At 42.3% G+C, this 18,016-nt stretch overlaps 1 protein-coding gene across 1 annotated transcript; it reads left to right on the top strand.

Annotated features, from left to right (window-relative positions):
- The first annotated feature begins 982 nt into the window (after nucleotides 1-982).
- On the top strand, nucleotides 983-11,070 carry LOC121535763 (N-acylneuraminate cytidylyltransferase-like). The gene is made up of 8 exons (XM_041843024.2): nucleotides 983-1,271; nucleotides 2,273-2,415; nucleotides 3,358-3,513; nucleotides 4,414-4,544; nucleotides 4,926-5,020; nucleotides 5,828-5,999; nucleotides 8,329-8,494; nucleotides 10,856-11,070. The coding sequence occupies exons 1-8, from the start codon at nucleotides 1,051-1,053 to the stop codon at nucleotides 11,068-11,070; spliced, it is 1,299 nt and encodes a 432-aa protein (XP_041698958.2). The 5' UTR covers nucleotides 983-1,050.
- Nucleotides 11,071-18,016: the final 6,946 nt, after the last annotated feature.

The following is an 18,016-nucleotide window of genomic DNA, read 5'->3' as shown; positions in this document are numbered from 1 at the left end:
AAGAACACCATCCCAACCATGAAGCATGGAGGTGGAAACATCATTCTTTGGGGATGCTTTTCTGCAAAGGGGACAGGACGACTGCACCGTATTGAGGGGAGGATGGATGAGGCCATGTATCGCGAGATCTTGGCCAACAACCTCCTTCCCTCAGTAAGAGCATTGAAGATGGGTCATGGCTGGGTCTTCCAGCATGACAACGACCCGAAACACACAGCCAGGGCAACTAAGGAGTGGCTCCGTAAGAAGCATCTCAAGGTCCTGGAGTGGCCTAACCAGTCTCCAGACCTGAACCCAATAGAAAATCTTTGGAGGGAGCTGAAAGTCCGTATTGCCCAGCGACAGCCCCGAAACCTGAAGGATCTGGAGAAGGTCTGTATGGAGGAGTGGGCCAAAATCCCTGCTGCAGTGTGTGCAAACCTGGTCAAGACCTACAGGAAACGTATGATCTCTGTAATAGCAAACAAAGGTTTCTGTACCAAATATTAAGTTCTGCTTTTCTGATGTATCAAATAGTTATGTCATGCAATAAAATGCAAATTAATTACTTAAAAATCATACAATGTGATTTTCTGGATTTTTGTTTTAGATTCCGTCTCTCACAGTTGAAGTGTACCTATGATAAAAATTACAGACCTCTACATGCTTTGTAAGTAGGAAAACCTGCAAAATCAGCAGTGTATCAAATACTTGTTCTCCCCACTGTATATAGTGTAAATTACATTTGCAAAGTATTTCAAGAAAATGGGAAACATATATCAAGCAAGTACTATTTTGAACAGATAATTATCAGAATGAAGTTACAAACACTCCAATACATTTAGTTTACATTTTCTGAAAAGTAGTGCACTAGCCCTTTACTAGTCCTGTATTAGCAGACCAATATAGAATTCGCAGCGCGGCTATGGCTAAATACTTCAGCCGACTGCTATCCATCGCTAACATAATACCACAGACTATAGAGTTTGATACTACCACACCGTACTGTCTTTGGTACTACATTGAGACCACTTCTGCAACGTCTTGTCACCCGGCTATTGAACCTTTACAATGGCCGTTGCAAGAAAACGTACGCTATCTGGATTAGAAGATGTGATAGACAGAAAAACAAAGATTATCAAAGACAGCGGCGAGAAGAGACACATCGCAGCCCTGATCCTCGCGAGGGGAGGCAGTAAGGGGATCCCCCTGAAGAATATCAAAGTTTTGGCCGGTGTCTCCCTCATTGGATGGGTTCTGAGAGCAGCCGTGGATTCCAAACAGTTTGACAGGTGATTCAATTCAGTCTACAAATGACTTTCTAATCTAGCTCCAGTATATGGATTTGCTCTGAGGCTGTTAATAATAGCTAGCTGCACCAAATACATGTTACATTCTTGTTTCGCATGCACGGATAATATTGTTTATCCTAGTGATAAAGTCTATGTTGTCTATGATGATTGATGCATCTAGTCATATCTGTACATTATTAACTGTTTGTTGTGTAAACATATTAACCCATGTGAGATTCTTATTGAAATAGTTTGTCAAGAGGCTGTGAAAGTTAGCTGTCTCTGACTTTGTTTTGGCCATGTAAGACTGAATTGCACTGATGTAGCCTACTTGCAGTGCTGTAAAGTACTTAAGTAAAAAATACCTTGAAGTACTACTTAAGTCGTTTTTGGGGGTATCTGTACTTTACTTTACTATTTATATGTTTGACAACTTTTACTTTTACTTCACTACATTCCTAAAGAAAATAATGTACGTTTTACTCCATACATTTTCCCTGACACCCAAAAGTGCTAGTTACATTTTGAATGCTTACAAGGACAGGACAATTGTAAAATTCACACACTTATAAAGAGAGCATCCTTGGTCATCCAAACTGCCTCTGATCTGGCGGACTCACTAACCACAAATGATTCATTTGTAATTGGTGTCTGAGTGTTGGAGAGTGCTCCTGGCTAACCATGAATAAATTTAAAAAACAAGAAAATCATGCGTCTGATTTGCTTAATACAAGGAATTTGAAATGATTTATACTTTTACTTTTGATACTTAAGTATATTTGAGCAATTACATTTACTTTAGATACTTAAGTATATTTAAAATCAAATACTATTAGACTTTTACTCAAGTAGTAATTTATTGGGTCACTTTCACTTTTACTTGAGTCATTTTCTATAAAGGTATCTTTACTTTTACTCAAGTATGACAATTGGGTACTTTTTCCACCACTGCCTACTTGTTACAAAGCCTGAGGAACTTCTTCCTTTCTTTCTCCCACCAGTGTGTGGGTATCAACTGACCATGATGACATTGAGAAGGTGGCCAAGGCATGGGGAGCTCAGGTTCACCGCAGGAGCCCAGAGGTGTCCAAAGACTCTTCCAGCTCTCTCGACACTATCCAGGAATTTGCCCGATTAAACCCAGGTAGAGGGAATCTCAATTGTATTTCCGTGATTCCTCGTGTCCTTGCCTCCTTCTCAAAATGCATTAGAGGAGGAGATCTGAGTGGAGGAACCTCAAATATTCTGCTCCAATGTGCTGTGAGAAGGAGACAATACAATTGCGATTCACTCAATGGCATAGCAACAGGGAAGTATCAACGTTGGTTATAATTCATTGTGACAGAACCACACCCTCTTTGATGCGTCACTGTCTTTGTTAGGACTCTTTGGCAGCGCTTTGTTATAGATGCCAGCCGTTAATAGAAAATAAGCAGAAGAACATGTTTAACCACTAGCTAGACTACGGCTCTGGGGCGGTATGTATCAAGCATCTCAGAGCAAGAATACTGATCTAGGATCAGGTCCCCCCTGTCAATGTAGTCTTATTCATTGTGATTTTTTTAGGCGAAACTGATCCTAAATCAGCAGTCCTGCTCTGAGACACTTGATACATACGTCCTCCAGGGCCGTATTGCCTGCAGCAGGTTTTCCTTCCTGCTTTTTAATCAGAGCCTGAGAACACTTGGCTGGGAAACCAGATGTGCGATCTGACTCTCCACTCTTCAGACAATCAGTGACCGTTATTGTCTAGCTAGGTAGAAACAAAACGAGCAGGACTGTCATCAATGAAAATGCTTACTTTGTGTTTTCTTTTAATTAAATTGCTAATCTAAACATAACCCTAATCCTAGTAAATTGTTGCATTTGAAGGATAAACAGAGTTTCTGTTGATAGCTTATTGATAGTGTGAGAGTGACTATAGACAATCCATGAATAGGGGGTTATCCAAATAAAGTGGGACCCACTCCATAGCTACAAATGTCAACAGTGACCATATAGGTTTATTCATATCTCATATCATATGACTACCTGATTAAATAATGGATAAATCAAATATCTGCTGTGTTGTGTTGACTTCCTCCAGAGGTGAATGTGATCTGTCATATCCAGGCCACGTCTCCCTGCCTGCACCCCTTCCACCTGAAGGAGGCCCTGGAGTTGATCACCAATCAGGGCTTCACGTCCGTCTTCGCCGTGGCCCGACAACACCACTTCCGCTGGCAGGAGGTCAAGAAAGGAGGTACGGGATAGCCTTGTGTTATGTTTAGGGCCTTCCGGGATAGCCTTGTGTTATGTTTAGGGCCTTCCAGGATAGCCTTGTGTTATGTTTAGGGCCTTCCAGGATAGCCTTGTGTTATGTTTAGGGCCTTCCGGGATAGCCTTGTGTTATGTTTAGGGCCTTCCGGGATAGCCTTGTGTTATGTTTAGGGCCTTCCGGGATAGCCTTGTGTTATGTTTAGGGACTTCCGGGATAGCCTTGTGTTATGTTTAGGGCCTTCCGGGATAGCCTTGTGTTATGTTTAGGGACTTCCAGGATAGCCTTGTGTTATGTTTAGGGCCTTCCGGGATAGCCTTGTGTTATGTTTAGGGACTTCCGGGATAGCCTTGTGTTATGTTTAGGGCCTTCCAGGATAGCCTTGTGTTATGTTTAGGGCCTTCCAGGATAGCCTTGTGTTATGTTTAGGGCCTTCCGGAATAGCCTTGTGTTATGTTTAGGGCCGTACACAGGCACGTTTTCCAACACACAGATTCACCCACCCCTAAATAAAAAATGGTAAATGGACAATCTCCATTCAATTCTTTGTAGTCTAGGATTAGGCTTAAAATGTGCCTAGGAAAAACTGTCCCTTACTTTATAAGTATTGTCAGGAGTTTGTCCTGACCATGTCACCATAGCCAGGAAAAACTATAGTGCCCTAGATATGTTGTGTTTGAAAATACTTACCCAACATAGCTTGTTGTAAGATGCTAATGCTCAATGATATTGAAGTGTTTATATTGATATAGTGCCTGTCACAAGCACAATACATGGAAGTAACCCCATCTACCACCAATCACTGTGTATCACAATAGAGAGATGAGGGGTGATATGACAATTGCCTATTAACTAACATAGACTCTTTTTCTCTCTCCTCTTCAGGTAGTGTAGCCACCAAGCCACTGAACCTAGATCCGTCTCACAGGCCCCGGAGACAGGACTGGGATGGAGAGCTGTGTGAGAACGGATCTTTCTACATTCATACCAGAGCAACAATAGAGAAAGGCCTGCAGGTAACTGACACTATACCCCATCACGGCCCATATTCATAAAGTGTTTCAGGATAGGAGTATTGGTCTAGGATCAGTTTTCCCTTTTCTATCATTATGAATGAGATTATATGGGCAGAGAGGACCTGATTCTAGATCAGCCCTCCTATCCTGAGACGCTTTATGAATACAGGCCCTGATGTGTATGTCTGCTGCTGGAGGTGAACCCTATTTCCCTCAGGGGGTCAATAATGTTTAGACATTCAGTGGATGTGAGCTTGACCAGAGACAAAAGACAAACTGAGAGATCGACTCACTGATATATAATTCTAGATCTTCTATTGTCAACTGCCGTTGTTTCAAATGCTAATTGAAACGCCCTTTCTCTTGCGTTGTCTTTCTCAGGGGGGAAACTGGGCTTACTATGAGATGCTGCCAGAGTACAGTGTGGATATTGATGTGGATATCGATTGGCCCGTGGCAGAACAGAGAGTACTGAGGTAGTCTGAAATCCCTGACTCAGAGCTTCAATTTCTCTCTCTCTGTGTTTACTTTAATGAACTTACATTTGATTTGATCTTATAGCAACACAATAAACATTTATGTAACACAGAGGAGTCATTATACAAATGTATTTCATTGTGTGTGTTCTGGTATGACAACTGCTTGGCATCCGGCCGCAAGGCGCTATGGAGGGTAGTGCGTATGGCCCAATACATCACTGGGGACAAGCTTCCTGCCATCCAGGACCTCTATACCAGGCGGTGTCAGAGGAAGGCCCAAAAATTGTCAAAGACTCCAGCCACCCAAGTCATAGACTGTTCTCTCTGCTACTGCACGGCAAGCGGTACCAATGCACCAAGTTTGGAACCAACAGGACCCCCAAGCTATAAGACTACTAAATAGTTAGTTAAATAGTAAACCAATAGCTACCCGGAATATCTGCATTGACCCTTTTTGCACTAATCTCTTTTGACTCATCACATACGCTGCCGTTACTGTTTATTATCTATCCCGTTGCCTAGTCACTTTATCCCTACCTATATGTACATATCCACCTCAATTACCTCGTAGCCCTGCACATCGACTCGGTACTGGTACCCCGTGTATATAGCCAAGTTATCATTACTCATTGTGTATTTCTTCCTTGTGTTATTGTTTTTCATTATCTTCTACTGTTTCTCTTTTTCTCTCTGCACTGTTGGGAAGGGCCCGTATGTAAGCATTTCCCTGTTAGTCCACACCAGTTGTTTACGAAGCATGTGACAAATCAAATTTGATTTGATTTGATTTGTTCCCCTCTCCAGGTTTGGTTACTTTGGCCTGGACAAGCCTGAGATGGTGCGTCTGCTGCTGTGTAACGTCTCAGGCTGTCTGACTGATGGCCGCGTCTTCATCTCTGTCTCTGGGGAGGAGATGGTCTCCGTCAACACCAGAGATACCATGGGTATCCGCATGCTGCAGAGAGAGGGGGTGGAGGTACATATACTGTACATATACAACATACACTAGAAAGAGGGAGAAGAGATACGGTACAAAGATAATGCGATTAATACTGGTGATTGAAGATTGAAGTAGATTCATTGTAATTTAAAAGATCACATATGGTAACAGCAAACGGTGACAGACAAGCATTACCTAATTTGTTATAGTTGAAAGAGAATCCCAGTCATGTGATTACTGCTTCCACAAATAAATGTATTGTCTATGTTGTAATATGAATTTCCAGGTGAACAAAAAGTAGAGCAATCGTTGGTTTAGTCGATGAAAAATCTATCCGGTTTATTACAAGTTGCAACAGGGTGACACCTCCAGCACAGAAGCAGAGAAAATGTCTAACTGACCTCTTGGAGACAGGCCCTTTATATCTTAATTAGACAGCACCAAATGTTCTGTAAACACCATCCCGAGAGGCTTGTAGTCTAAACAAAAAGCTGCTACAGAATCACACAGTGTTCACAGAACATAATCAATACAACAGTGAATAATCAGTATGTCCTCGGTCCTCTCTCTCTAATCTGGTGTCAACCACTATCAACAGATATGAGAATAATCCATAACATTCAGCTTCTAGCCTAGCATCAACCTTCACCTTGAGTGTCACAAACAGAACACTAGAAATGAGGTGTATTACAGAAACTCTAAACTAAATATGAATTTTAGTCATCTTAAATTTCCCAATTACATATGGAGAAGAGGAGACAATTCATTGTTTTGATAGTGAAGTTATAGATCAGTCATACTCAATAGACGGACCGTGGACCGGATCCGGAACCCGAATGGGGTCAATGCGAACTGTGAGGTCTGACTTTGCATTTTTGTATAAAAATATGAATAATATTCATATAAAACTAATTTGGGGGGAGGGGGAAATTCTGTCAAAATTTGACTCGTGGTATGATATTGTTCACAGAATTTCAGGAAATTATCTTTAAATATGCTACATTTTCCCTTTTAGCCAAGGCATAATGTGTAGAATTGCAGGAAATACGTTTTAAACCTGTACATTTTTCTCTCTGCCAACAAGAGGGATGTGAACAGTTTGGGGTTCCGAGTTGGAGGTTTATTAGTACGCTGATAAATGACACTATCCATCCTGACCTTTGCCATCTAGGACATTTGTGTGACCGGACCTTCTCAAAAAGTATTAGAATATAATTACTATATTTTTCCAGAAGACACTTCGGTTATGGCAAGTCGGATAAGATAAAGATATATAGTAAACAAAAAAACAGCAACATTCACACGACAGATACAAATGCTTACAAGGTATATATATATATATATATATATATACACTGAGTATGCAGAACATTATGAACACCTGCTCTTTCTATGTCATAGACTGACCTGGTGAATCCAGGTGAAAGCTGTGATCCCTTATTGATGTCACTTGTTAAATACACTTCAATCAGTGTAGATGAAGGGGAGGAGACAGGTTAAAGAAGGTTTTTTAAGCCTTGAGACTATTGAGACATGGATTGTGTATGTGAGCCATTCAGAGGGTGAATGGTGAATGGGCAAGACAAAATATTTAAGTGCCTTTGAACGGGGTATGGTAGTAGGTGCCAGGCATACTGGTTTGTGTCAAGAACTGCAACGCTGCTGGGTTTTTCACACTCAACAGTTTCCTGTGTGTATCAAGAATGGTCCACCACCCAAAGGACATCCAGCCAACTTGACACAACTGTAGGAGTCAACATGGGCCAGCATCCCTGTAGAGTCCATGCCTGATGAACTGATATTAGCAACTCAATATTAGGAAGTGTGTTGTTAATGTTTTGTGCACTCAGTGTATATACAAGATAAATAAGTCACAAACATTTATTTTCATTTAAGAGCCATGCTATAAAAAAATAAACCCCTGTTAGATACCTGAGTCCAGCTCATCTTTATACAGACATGGTGACATGGCCTGGGCAATTACAATGGATGTCACAGAACATTTTCAACTTGAAGCAGCATTAAGCTACTGAATAATCTCTAAAGAAATGCATGAATCCCTTGATTTGTGGCTGTAATAAGGATACATTAAGATAGATACAGCTGGTTAGGTTTGCTTTGCTAAGCTCTCAACAGAACAATGTTTTACACTGTCTGCCTAGCCTGAAATCCATTACATTCCACTCCTTGGACTCCGTGTCGTGCGTGTCATGTTAGGCATGGCAAGGAGTGGAATGATATCGAAAAAACCAGTTGCCCATCCCAGCTCTAAACTGAATATGAACTTAAATTTCCCCATTACACACAGTCAGCACAAAACAGTGCCTACATAGAAAACTGAGCATAAAACACTTGTCTCCTCCAGGTGATTCTGATCTCATCCGGTGAGGACCTCCTGATCAAGGCCCTGGCTGACAAGCTGTCCCAGAGAACAGGCTGCGTGGTCAGACAGCTGGGTATGGACATCCAGGGTGAGGTCAAAGCCATGATGGACGACAGGGATCTGGACTGGAAGGAAGTCGCCTATATGGGTAAACTCACTATTCTTTTCACTTAACAATTGACTGCTACTACAAGTACTAATACTAGTACTACTACTACTAATATTACTACTATTTTTCCTAATGCATTATATTTATATAGCACAGTTTGAAATATAGTGGAATCTCAAGTTTCCTAAACTTGTGCGTTCATGTCAATAGAAACATATGAAGATCTTTTATTTGGAGATGGACAAGTAGAACAGATTAGATGTCTCTATCATAGACAGTAAAGGTCAACAGTGAAGTTTGAACCAGCCAACCTGATTGTGATATGCCCTGTTTTGGAACAGGCCTAACATGTGCAGCAGGCTTGATGATGTGTATCTCCTCATTTCCTGTTTCACCCCTCCTTATCTCTCTCTCTTCTCATCCCTCCATCTCTCATGCCAGGAAGTGATTGTAAGCTCCTCCCTGATTAAATAACTTTCCTGATTTAATAGCTCCTCTATTAGTAAGGGGAGACTAACTTTTTATATTTTATTCAGAGAGAAGTTTTGTTTAGTGATCATTTGTAAAGTGGCTCTCTATTTGCCCTCTGCATGTAGGTTAGGCTACTACTGCAGAAAACTACTGGCATTGTTCTGAGTTTATGTCACTGCCTGTCAATAAAAATGTATGGGCAATGTGAGAAGAGTGATGCCAGCTGTCAAATCCTGGAGAATTTGGGATTCAATTTCAATTGAATCAATTTTTATACTGAACAAAAATCTAAAACGCAACATGTAATGTGTTGGTCCCATGTGTCAGGAGCTGAAATAAAATATCCCCGAAATGTTCCATATGCACAAAAAGTTTATATCTCAAAAATGTTGTGCGCAAATTTGTTTACATCCCTGTTAGTGAGCATTTCTCCTTTGGCAAGATATATCACACCTGTCAGGTGGATGGACTATCAAGAACCTGATTAAACAGCATGATCATTACACAGGTGCACCTTGTGCTGGGGACAATAAAAGGCCACAAAATGTGCTGTTTTGTGACAACACAATGCCACAGATGTCTCAAGTTGAGGGAGCGTGCAATTGGCATGCTGACTACAGGAATGTCCACCAGAGCTGTTGCCAGAGAATTGAATGTTCAATTCTCTACCATAAGCCGGCGCCAACGTCGATTTTAGAGAATTTGGCAGTACGTCCAACCGGCCTCACAACCGCAGACCACGTGTAACCATGCCAGCCCAGGACCTCCACATCCGGCTTCTTCACCTGCGGGATCATTTAAGACAAGCCACCCGGACAGCTGATGAAACTGTGGGTTTGCACAACCAAATAATTTTGCACAAACTGTCAGAAACCGTCGACCTCACCAGGGTCTTGACCTGACTGCGGTTTGGCGTCATAACCGACTTCAGTGGGCAAATGCTCACCTTCGATGTCCACTGGAACGCTGGAGAAGTGTGCTCTTCACAGATGAATCTCGGTTTCATCTGTACCGGGCAGATGGCAGGCAGCGTGTATGGCGTCATGTGGGCGAGCGGTTTGCTGATGTCAGTGTTGTGAACAGAGTGCCCAGTGGTAGCGGTGAGGTTATGGTATTGTTAGGAACACAATTGCATTTTATCGATGGCAATTTGAATGCACAGAGACACCTTGACGAGATCCTGAGGCCCATTGTCGTGCCATTCATTCGCCGCCATCACCTCATGTTTCAGCATGATAATGCACGGCCCCATGTTACAAGGATCAGTACACAATTCCTGGAAGCTGAAAATGTCCCAGTTCTTCCGTGGCCTGCATACTCACCAGACATGTCACCCATTGAGCATGTTTGGGATGCTCTGGATAGACGTGTATGACAGCGTGTTCCAGTTCCCACCAATATCCAGTAACTTCCACAGACCACAATCAACAGCCTGATCAACTCTATGTGAAGGAAATGTGTCACGCTGCATGAGGCAAATGGTGGTCACACCAGATACTGACTGGTTTTCTTATCCACACCCCTACCTTTTTAAAAATCTGTGACCAACAGATGCATATCTGTATTCCCAGTCATGTGAAATCCATAGATTAGGGCCTAATGAATTTATTTCAATTGACTGATTTCCTTATATGAACTGTAGCCTCAATTGTTGCATGTTGCATTTGTTGTTCAGTGTATGATTTCAGTAATTAATTTCTATGATTTCCCTAAGCTCAAAATTAGAAACTATTCAATGAAAAAAAAATATGTATATGATTTCCTTAAATCATGTCATGTTTTTGCATATTTTTTCCATGTTGTGTTTTTATATACAACATACTAATCATCCTAAGAATACTTCCAGAACCACCTTATGGACACTTTAATAGATAAACAATAAACTAATCCCAGCCCTCCATTCCATCCCTCCGTTTCTCCCTTCTACAGGTAACGATGCACCAGATATTGACTGTCTGAACCTGGCTGGGCTGAGTGCAGTACCCCGGGACGCCCCAGTGGTGGCTATCAATGCTGCTAAATACTCCTGCCACAATGTTGCAGGCCTCGGGGCTGTGAGGGAGTTTTCTGAACACATCCTGCTGCTCAAGAAGAAGGCCAAGGCTCAGATGGAACAGGACCGCATCCACAGAAATACATTCTAAACTGAAGAATGTGTTCTAACTCTAATCTGGCTCAGATATGTTCTAAACAAAGAGTTGCATTCTTGAAGCCTGAGCGCCATTCTGTTTTTGCTCGCTTGCCAGCTCCTTGTCACTCCAAACATGTTTGGCATTACAATTCCAAAAAGAGTTAGCAAGAGAGCAGAAACAGCTATTTTATTCTAGACTAATCAGACAAACCTGAACTCATGCCTGTGCCAAAGATTAGGCAAAATGACCTTGAAGCTTATTGACAATTCTCTCTACTTTCTCTGGAGTTCTGGAATGAAGTATTTACTCACTTTCATGCACTTAGCTCAGGCTGAGGTGTTTTTTTACAGGTTGTCAAATCAAGATAGTTTTGGTTTTATATCACTACAGGTTGTGTTGACAAATACAGTCAGTATATTTAATATATATATATATATATATATAGGAGGACTTTAATTTATAGGAGATTGATTGTTTTTTTCGCCACTTTTTAATTTGATGTCTTAAATGTTTTTTAATGTAGTAGGACATTGATTTGAGTTGCTTTGAGATTCTTGTTGGTTTGGTTGTTTACTTCTGTACTGTATTTTGCCTGAAATTTGTTTGTGAAATACTATATAATGTACTTGTAAATTAAAAGAAAACAAAATATTGTAATGTGGCATGGAGTCATATCCTGATGGGGCGGTTGTAATACATGTTCTCAACACCAGAGGGCGCTAACGCCTCATAACTACAGTTGAAGGAAAGACGGGGATTACAAAATTCACCCGGGCCTAAGTGAGTTTAACTAGTATAATTGAACTTGTGGCTCCCACCTTTACTATCCCTAGACCACAAGGCCTTCGCATGTTGGACCCCTGAACCACCTGGGACCTCCAAGTAACACCCTATTCCCAATATAGTGCACTACTTTTGACCTGGGCCAATTAAGGTAGAGCTCTGGTCAAAAGAGCTCACTCTGAAGGGAATAAGGTGCCCCTATTTGGGGGAACAGCCCCTGAGTATGTACGTTGGCTCAGGTATTATGCAGAATGCACTTCTCATGTTCCAGGAACGGACAGCAGAGGGCGGTAGTGATAAAAGTAAAGGTAGAATGAGGAGGAGAAAGGTGAGAAGGAAAGACAGGTCATTCATCATAGGCTTACACCCAATTCAGAGGAGGACTCGATCAGAGATGATAGAGGGGCCTGGGTCATACATGGCGACATATTCATTTTAATAGATTTGATTGATGGTGAAAGGCAAGGCATGTTAATTATACTACTGAATAGAGTAAAATATGCAATTAGGTAGGTCGTCCAGCTAAACTGAGCAATCGGGGGAGAAGGGCCTTGGTAAGGGAGGTGAACAAGAACCCGATGGTCACTCTGACAGAGCTCCAGAGTTCCTCTGTGGAGATGGGAGAACCTTCCAGAACGACAACCATCTGTGCAGCACTCCACCAATCAGGCCTTTATGGTAGAGTGGCCAGACGAAAGCCACTCCTCAGTAAAAGGCACATGACAGCCCGCTTGGAGTTTGCTAAAAAGGCAGCTAAAGGACTCTCAGACCATGAGAAACAAGATTCTCTGAACTAATGAAACCAAGATTGAACTATTTGGCCTGAACGCCAAGCGTCACGTCTGGAGGAAACCTGGCACCATCCCTACTGTGAAGCATGGTGGTGGCAGCCTCATGCTGTGGGGATGTTTTTCAGTGGCAGGGACTGGGACACTAGTCAGGATCGAGGGAAAGATCTTTGATAAAAACCTGCTCCAGAGCGCTCAGGACCTCAGACTGGGGTGAAGGTTCACCTTCCAACAGGACAACGACCCTAAGCACACAGCCAAGACAACGCAGGACTGGCTTCGGGACAAGTCTCTGAATGTCCTTGAGTGGCCCAGCCAGAGCCCGGACTTGAACCCGATCTAACATCTCTGGAGAGACCTGAAAATAGCTTTGCAGCGACGCTCCCCATCCAACCTGACAGAGCTTGAGAGGATCTGCAGAGAAGAATGGGAGAAACTCCCCAAATACAGGTGTGCCAAGCTTGTAGTGTCATACCCAAGAAGACTCGAGGCTGTAATCGCTGCCAAAGGTGCTTCAACAAAGTACTGAGTAAAGGGTCTGAATACTTATGTAAATGTGATATTTCCATTTTTTAATACATTTGCAAACATTTCTCAAAACCTGTTTTTGCTTTGTCATTATGGGGTAGTGTATGTAGATTGATGAGGGGAAAAAAACGATTTAATCAATTTTAGAATAAGGCTGTAACGTAACAAAATGTGGAAAAAGTCAAGGAGTCTGAATACTTTCCGAATGCACTGTATATGTGATATTTAACAATCATAATTGACCCATCTGAGACTGAATAGGCAAAATAATTGAGCAACTTCATTCACAAAACTTGAGAGCCCATTTATTACTGCAACCCCTTCGCTTTTTGTTAATTTCTCAAAGCCAATGTCATCATTGTCAATTTGTTTTCTTGTGTATGTGATTATGTATACAAACAGTTTGTAAACTGTAATACATTGCTCCAAAAAATTAAGGGAACACTAAAATAACACATCCTAGATCTGAATGAATGAAATAATCTTATTAAATACTTTTTTCTTTACATAGTTGAATGTGCTGACAACAAAATCACACAAATATTATCAATGGAAATCAAATTTATCAACCCATGGAGGTCTGGATTTGGAGTCACCCTCAAAATTAAAGTGGAAAACCACACTACAGGCTGATCCAACTTTGATGTAATGTCCTTAAAACAAGTCAAAATTAGGCTCAGTAGTGTGTGTGGCCTCCACGTGCCTGTATGACCTCCCTACAACGCCTGGGCATGCTCCTGATGAGGTGGCGGATGGTCTCCTGAGGGATCTCCTCCCAGACCTGGACTAAAGCATCCGCCAACTCCTGGACAGTCTGTGGTGCAACGTGGCGTTGGTGGATGGAGCGAGACATGATGTCCCAGATGTTCTCAATTGGATTCAGGTCTGGGGAATGGGAGGGCCAGTCCATAGCATCAATGCCTTCCTCTTGCAGGAACTGCTGACACACTCCAGCCACATGAGGTCTAGCATTGTCTTGCATTAGGAGGAACCCAGGGCCAACCGCACCAGCATATGGTCTCACAAGGGGGCTGGGGATCTCATCTCGGTACCTAATGGCAGTCAGGCTACCTCTGGCGAGCACATGGAGGGCTGTGCGGCCCCCCAAAAAATGCCACCCCACACCATGACTGACCCACCACCAAACCGGTCATGCTGGAGGATGTTGCAGGCAGCAGAACGTTCTCCACGGTGTCTCCAGACTCTGTCACGTCTGTCACATGTGCTCAGTGTGAACCTGCTTTCATCTATGAAGAGCACAGGGCGCCAGTGGCGAATTTGCCAATCTTGGTGTTCTCTGGCAAATGCCAAACGTCCTGCACGGTGTTGGGCTGTAAGCACAACCCCCACCTGTGGACGTTGGGCCCACATACCACCCTCATGGAGTCTGTTTCTGACCGTTTGAGCAGACACATGCACATTTGTGGCCTGCTGGAGGTCATTTTGCAGGGCTCTGGCAATGCTCCACCTGCTCCTCCTTGCACAAAGGCGGAGGTAGCAGTCCTGCTGCTGGGTTGTTGCCCTCCTACTGGCCTGTCTCCTGGTAGCGCCTCCATGCTCTGGACACTACGCTGACAGACACAGCAAGCCTTCTTGCCACAGCTCGCATTGATGTGCCATCCTGGATGAGCTGCACTACCTGAGCCACTTGTGTGGGTTGTAGACTCCGTCTCATGCTACCACTAGAGTGAAAGCACCGCCAGCATTCAAAAGTGACCAAAACATCAGCCAGGAAGCATAGGAACTGAGAAGTGGTCTGTGGTCACCACCTGCAAAACCAGTCCTTTATTGGGGGTGTCTTGCTAATTGCCTATAATTTCCACCTGTTGTCTATTCCATTTGCACAACAGCATGTGAAATGTATTGTCAATCAGTGTTGCTTCCTAAGTGGACAGTTTGATTTCATAGAAGTGTGATTGACTTGGAGTTACATTGTGTTGTTTAAGTGTTCCCTTTATTTTTTTGAGCAGTGTATAAACTCTAAACATGATATCCTCTGGTCCTCTGTAGCTCAATTGGTAGAGCATGGCGCTTGTAACGCCAGGGTAGTGGGTTCGATCCCCGGGACCACCCATACGTAAAAATGTATGCACACATGACTGTAAGTCGCTTTCGATAAAAGTGTCTGCTAAATGGCATATTATTATTATATCATTCCATCTTATATTTAGACCAATATTGCTTCCACTGCTTTAGGGTTTAATGTTAATATATCTATAGAACACTTTTAGATTACAGATAACATCTTAACTGTAGACATCCACATTAAAGTAAAGCACTTTCATATCTTTCATTTCTTGATCTTTTGTTTTCAATGGATCTTATATGTGTGTAACATTTTATGTATGAACTAGTAGGAAGGAAAAACTGTCAATATACAGAACTACATGGATGGCGTGGAGGTCTATCATAATAATACATAACATACAATGAATGGCAAGGCTTTTATATTTCTGTTACATACCATATATTTAAGTATGAATCATGTATATGAATCATAAATCATGTCTACTTGAATCATGTATAATATTGTAAAAATCATATCAGTAATTCTGTATCAAATGTCATATGATAATAAATGAAACTGATTGAAATATAGGTGTCAATTGCTATATATTTTTTATCACATCACCCAAAACTAACCAATTAAAACTATCCAATAAATGTTGTTCTCTATAATATAAAAATATTCATTATAGGGTGCAATGGTGCATACATTATGGATTTGGTTACAAACAGCTGCTCTTTCCATTACAGACTGACCTGGTGAAAGTTATGATCCCTTATTGATGTCACTTGTTAAACCCACTTCAAATCAGTGTAGATGAAGGAGAGGAGACAGGTTAAAGGATTTCTAAGCCTTGAGACATGGATTGTGTATGTGTGCCATTCAGAGGGTGAATGGGCAAGACAACATTTTTAAGTGACTTTGAACGGGGTATGGTAGTAGGTACCAGGCGCACCGGTTTGAGTGTGTCAAGAACTGTAACGCTGATGGGTTTTTCACACTCAACAGTTAACCACGTGTATCAAGAAATGGTCCACTACCCAAAAGGCATCCAGCCAACTTGACACAAGTGTGGGAAGTATTTGAGGCAACATGGGCCAGCATCCCTGTAGAACGCTTTCGACACCTTGTAGAGTCCATGACCCGAGAAATTGAGGCGGTTCTGACGACTAAAGAGCGGGAGGGTGCTAATGTTTTAATGTTTTGTCCACTCAGTATATACAAGTACATAATCCAATAGCGCTACCTAGTGGTTGAAAAGAACCCCTGCAACCCGGGACACATTCAGTTCCCAAACGTTGCGGATAGAAATGTCATGAATAGAGCCGCTATGACTCCTTATTATACACTGAACAAAAATATGAACGCAACATGCAACAATTTAAAATATTTTACTGAGTTACAGTTCATATAATGAAACCAGTCAATTGAAATGAATTAATTAGGCCCTAATCTACGGATTTCACATGACTGGGAATACAGATATGCATCTGTTGGTCACAAAAGAAAAAGTAGGGGCGTGGATCAGAAAACCAGTCAGTATCTGGAGTGAACACCATTTGCCTCATGCAGCGCGACACAGCTCTTTCGCATAGAGTTGATCAGGCTGTTGATCGTGGCCTGTGGAACATTGTCCACTCCTCAATGGCTGTGCAAAGTTGCTGAATATTGGCGGGAACTGGTACACACTGTCGTACACGTCAATCCAGAGCATCCCAAACATACTCAATGGGTGACATGTCTGGTGACTATGTAGGCCATGGAAGAACTGGGACATTTTAAGCTTCCAGGAATTGTGTACAGATCCTTGCGACATTGGGCCGTACATCATGCTGAAATATGAGCTGATGGCGGCGGATGAATGGCACGGCAATGGGCCTCAGGATCTCATCAAGGTATCTCTGTGTATTAAAATGTCCATCTATAAAATGCAATTGTGTTTGTTGTCCATAGCTTTTGCCTGCCTAACCCCACTGCCACCATGGGGCACTCTCTTAACAACATTGACATCAGCAAACCGTTCGACCACACAATGCCATGAAACCGAGACTCATCCGTGAAGAGCACACTTCTCCAGCATGGCAGTGGCCAACGAAGGTGAGCATTTGCCCACTGAAGTTGTTAAGACGCAGAACTGCAGTCAGCTCAAGAACCTGGTGAGGACGATGAGCACGCAGATGAGTTTCCCTGAGACTGTTTCTGACAGTTTGTGCAGAAATTATTTGGTTGTGACACTGCCAGTGATTTATTTATTTAGAATTCAAGGCACACTTAACCAGCATGGCTACCCCAGCATTCTGCAGCGATACCCCATCCCATCTGGTTTGCGCTTAGTGGGACTATCATTTGTTTTTCAACAGGACAATTACCCAACACACCTCCAGGCTGTGTAAGGGCTATTTGACCAAGAAGGAGAGTGATGGAGTGCTGCATCAGATGACCTGGCCTCCACAATCACCCGACCTCAACCCAGTTGAGATGGTTTGGGATGAGTTAGACCGAAGGAAAAGCAGCCAACAAGTGCTCAGCATATGTGGGAACTCCTTCAAGACTGCTGAAAAAGTATTCCAGGTGAAGCTGGTTGAGAGAATGCCAAGAGTGTGCAAAGCTGTCATCAAGGCAAACGGTGGCTACTTTGAAGAATCTAAAACATAAAATATATTTTGATTTGTTTAACACTTTTTTGGTTACTACATGATTCCATATGTGTTATTTCATAGTTTTGATGTCTTCACTATTACTCTACAATGTAGAAAATAGTAAAAATAAAGAAAAACCCTTGAATGAGTAGGTGTGTCCAAACTTTTGACTGGTACTGTACATACCTACGGTATATTTTCACTTTCGACAC

Source organism: Coregonus clupeaformis, chromosome 21, assembly GCF_020615455.1.
Source record: "Coregonus clupeaformis isolate EN_2021a chromosome 21, ASM2061545v1, whole genome shotgun sequence".
NCBI lineage: Eukaryota > Metazoa > Chordata > Actinopteri > Salmoniformes > Salmonidae > Coregonus > Coregonus clupeaformis.
The sequence above is the reverse complement of the archived record's forward strand: the minus strand, read 5'-3'. Positions and strand labels throughout refer to the sequence as shown.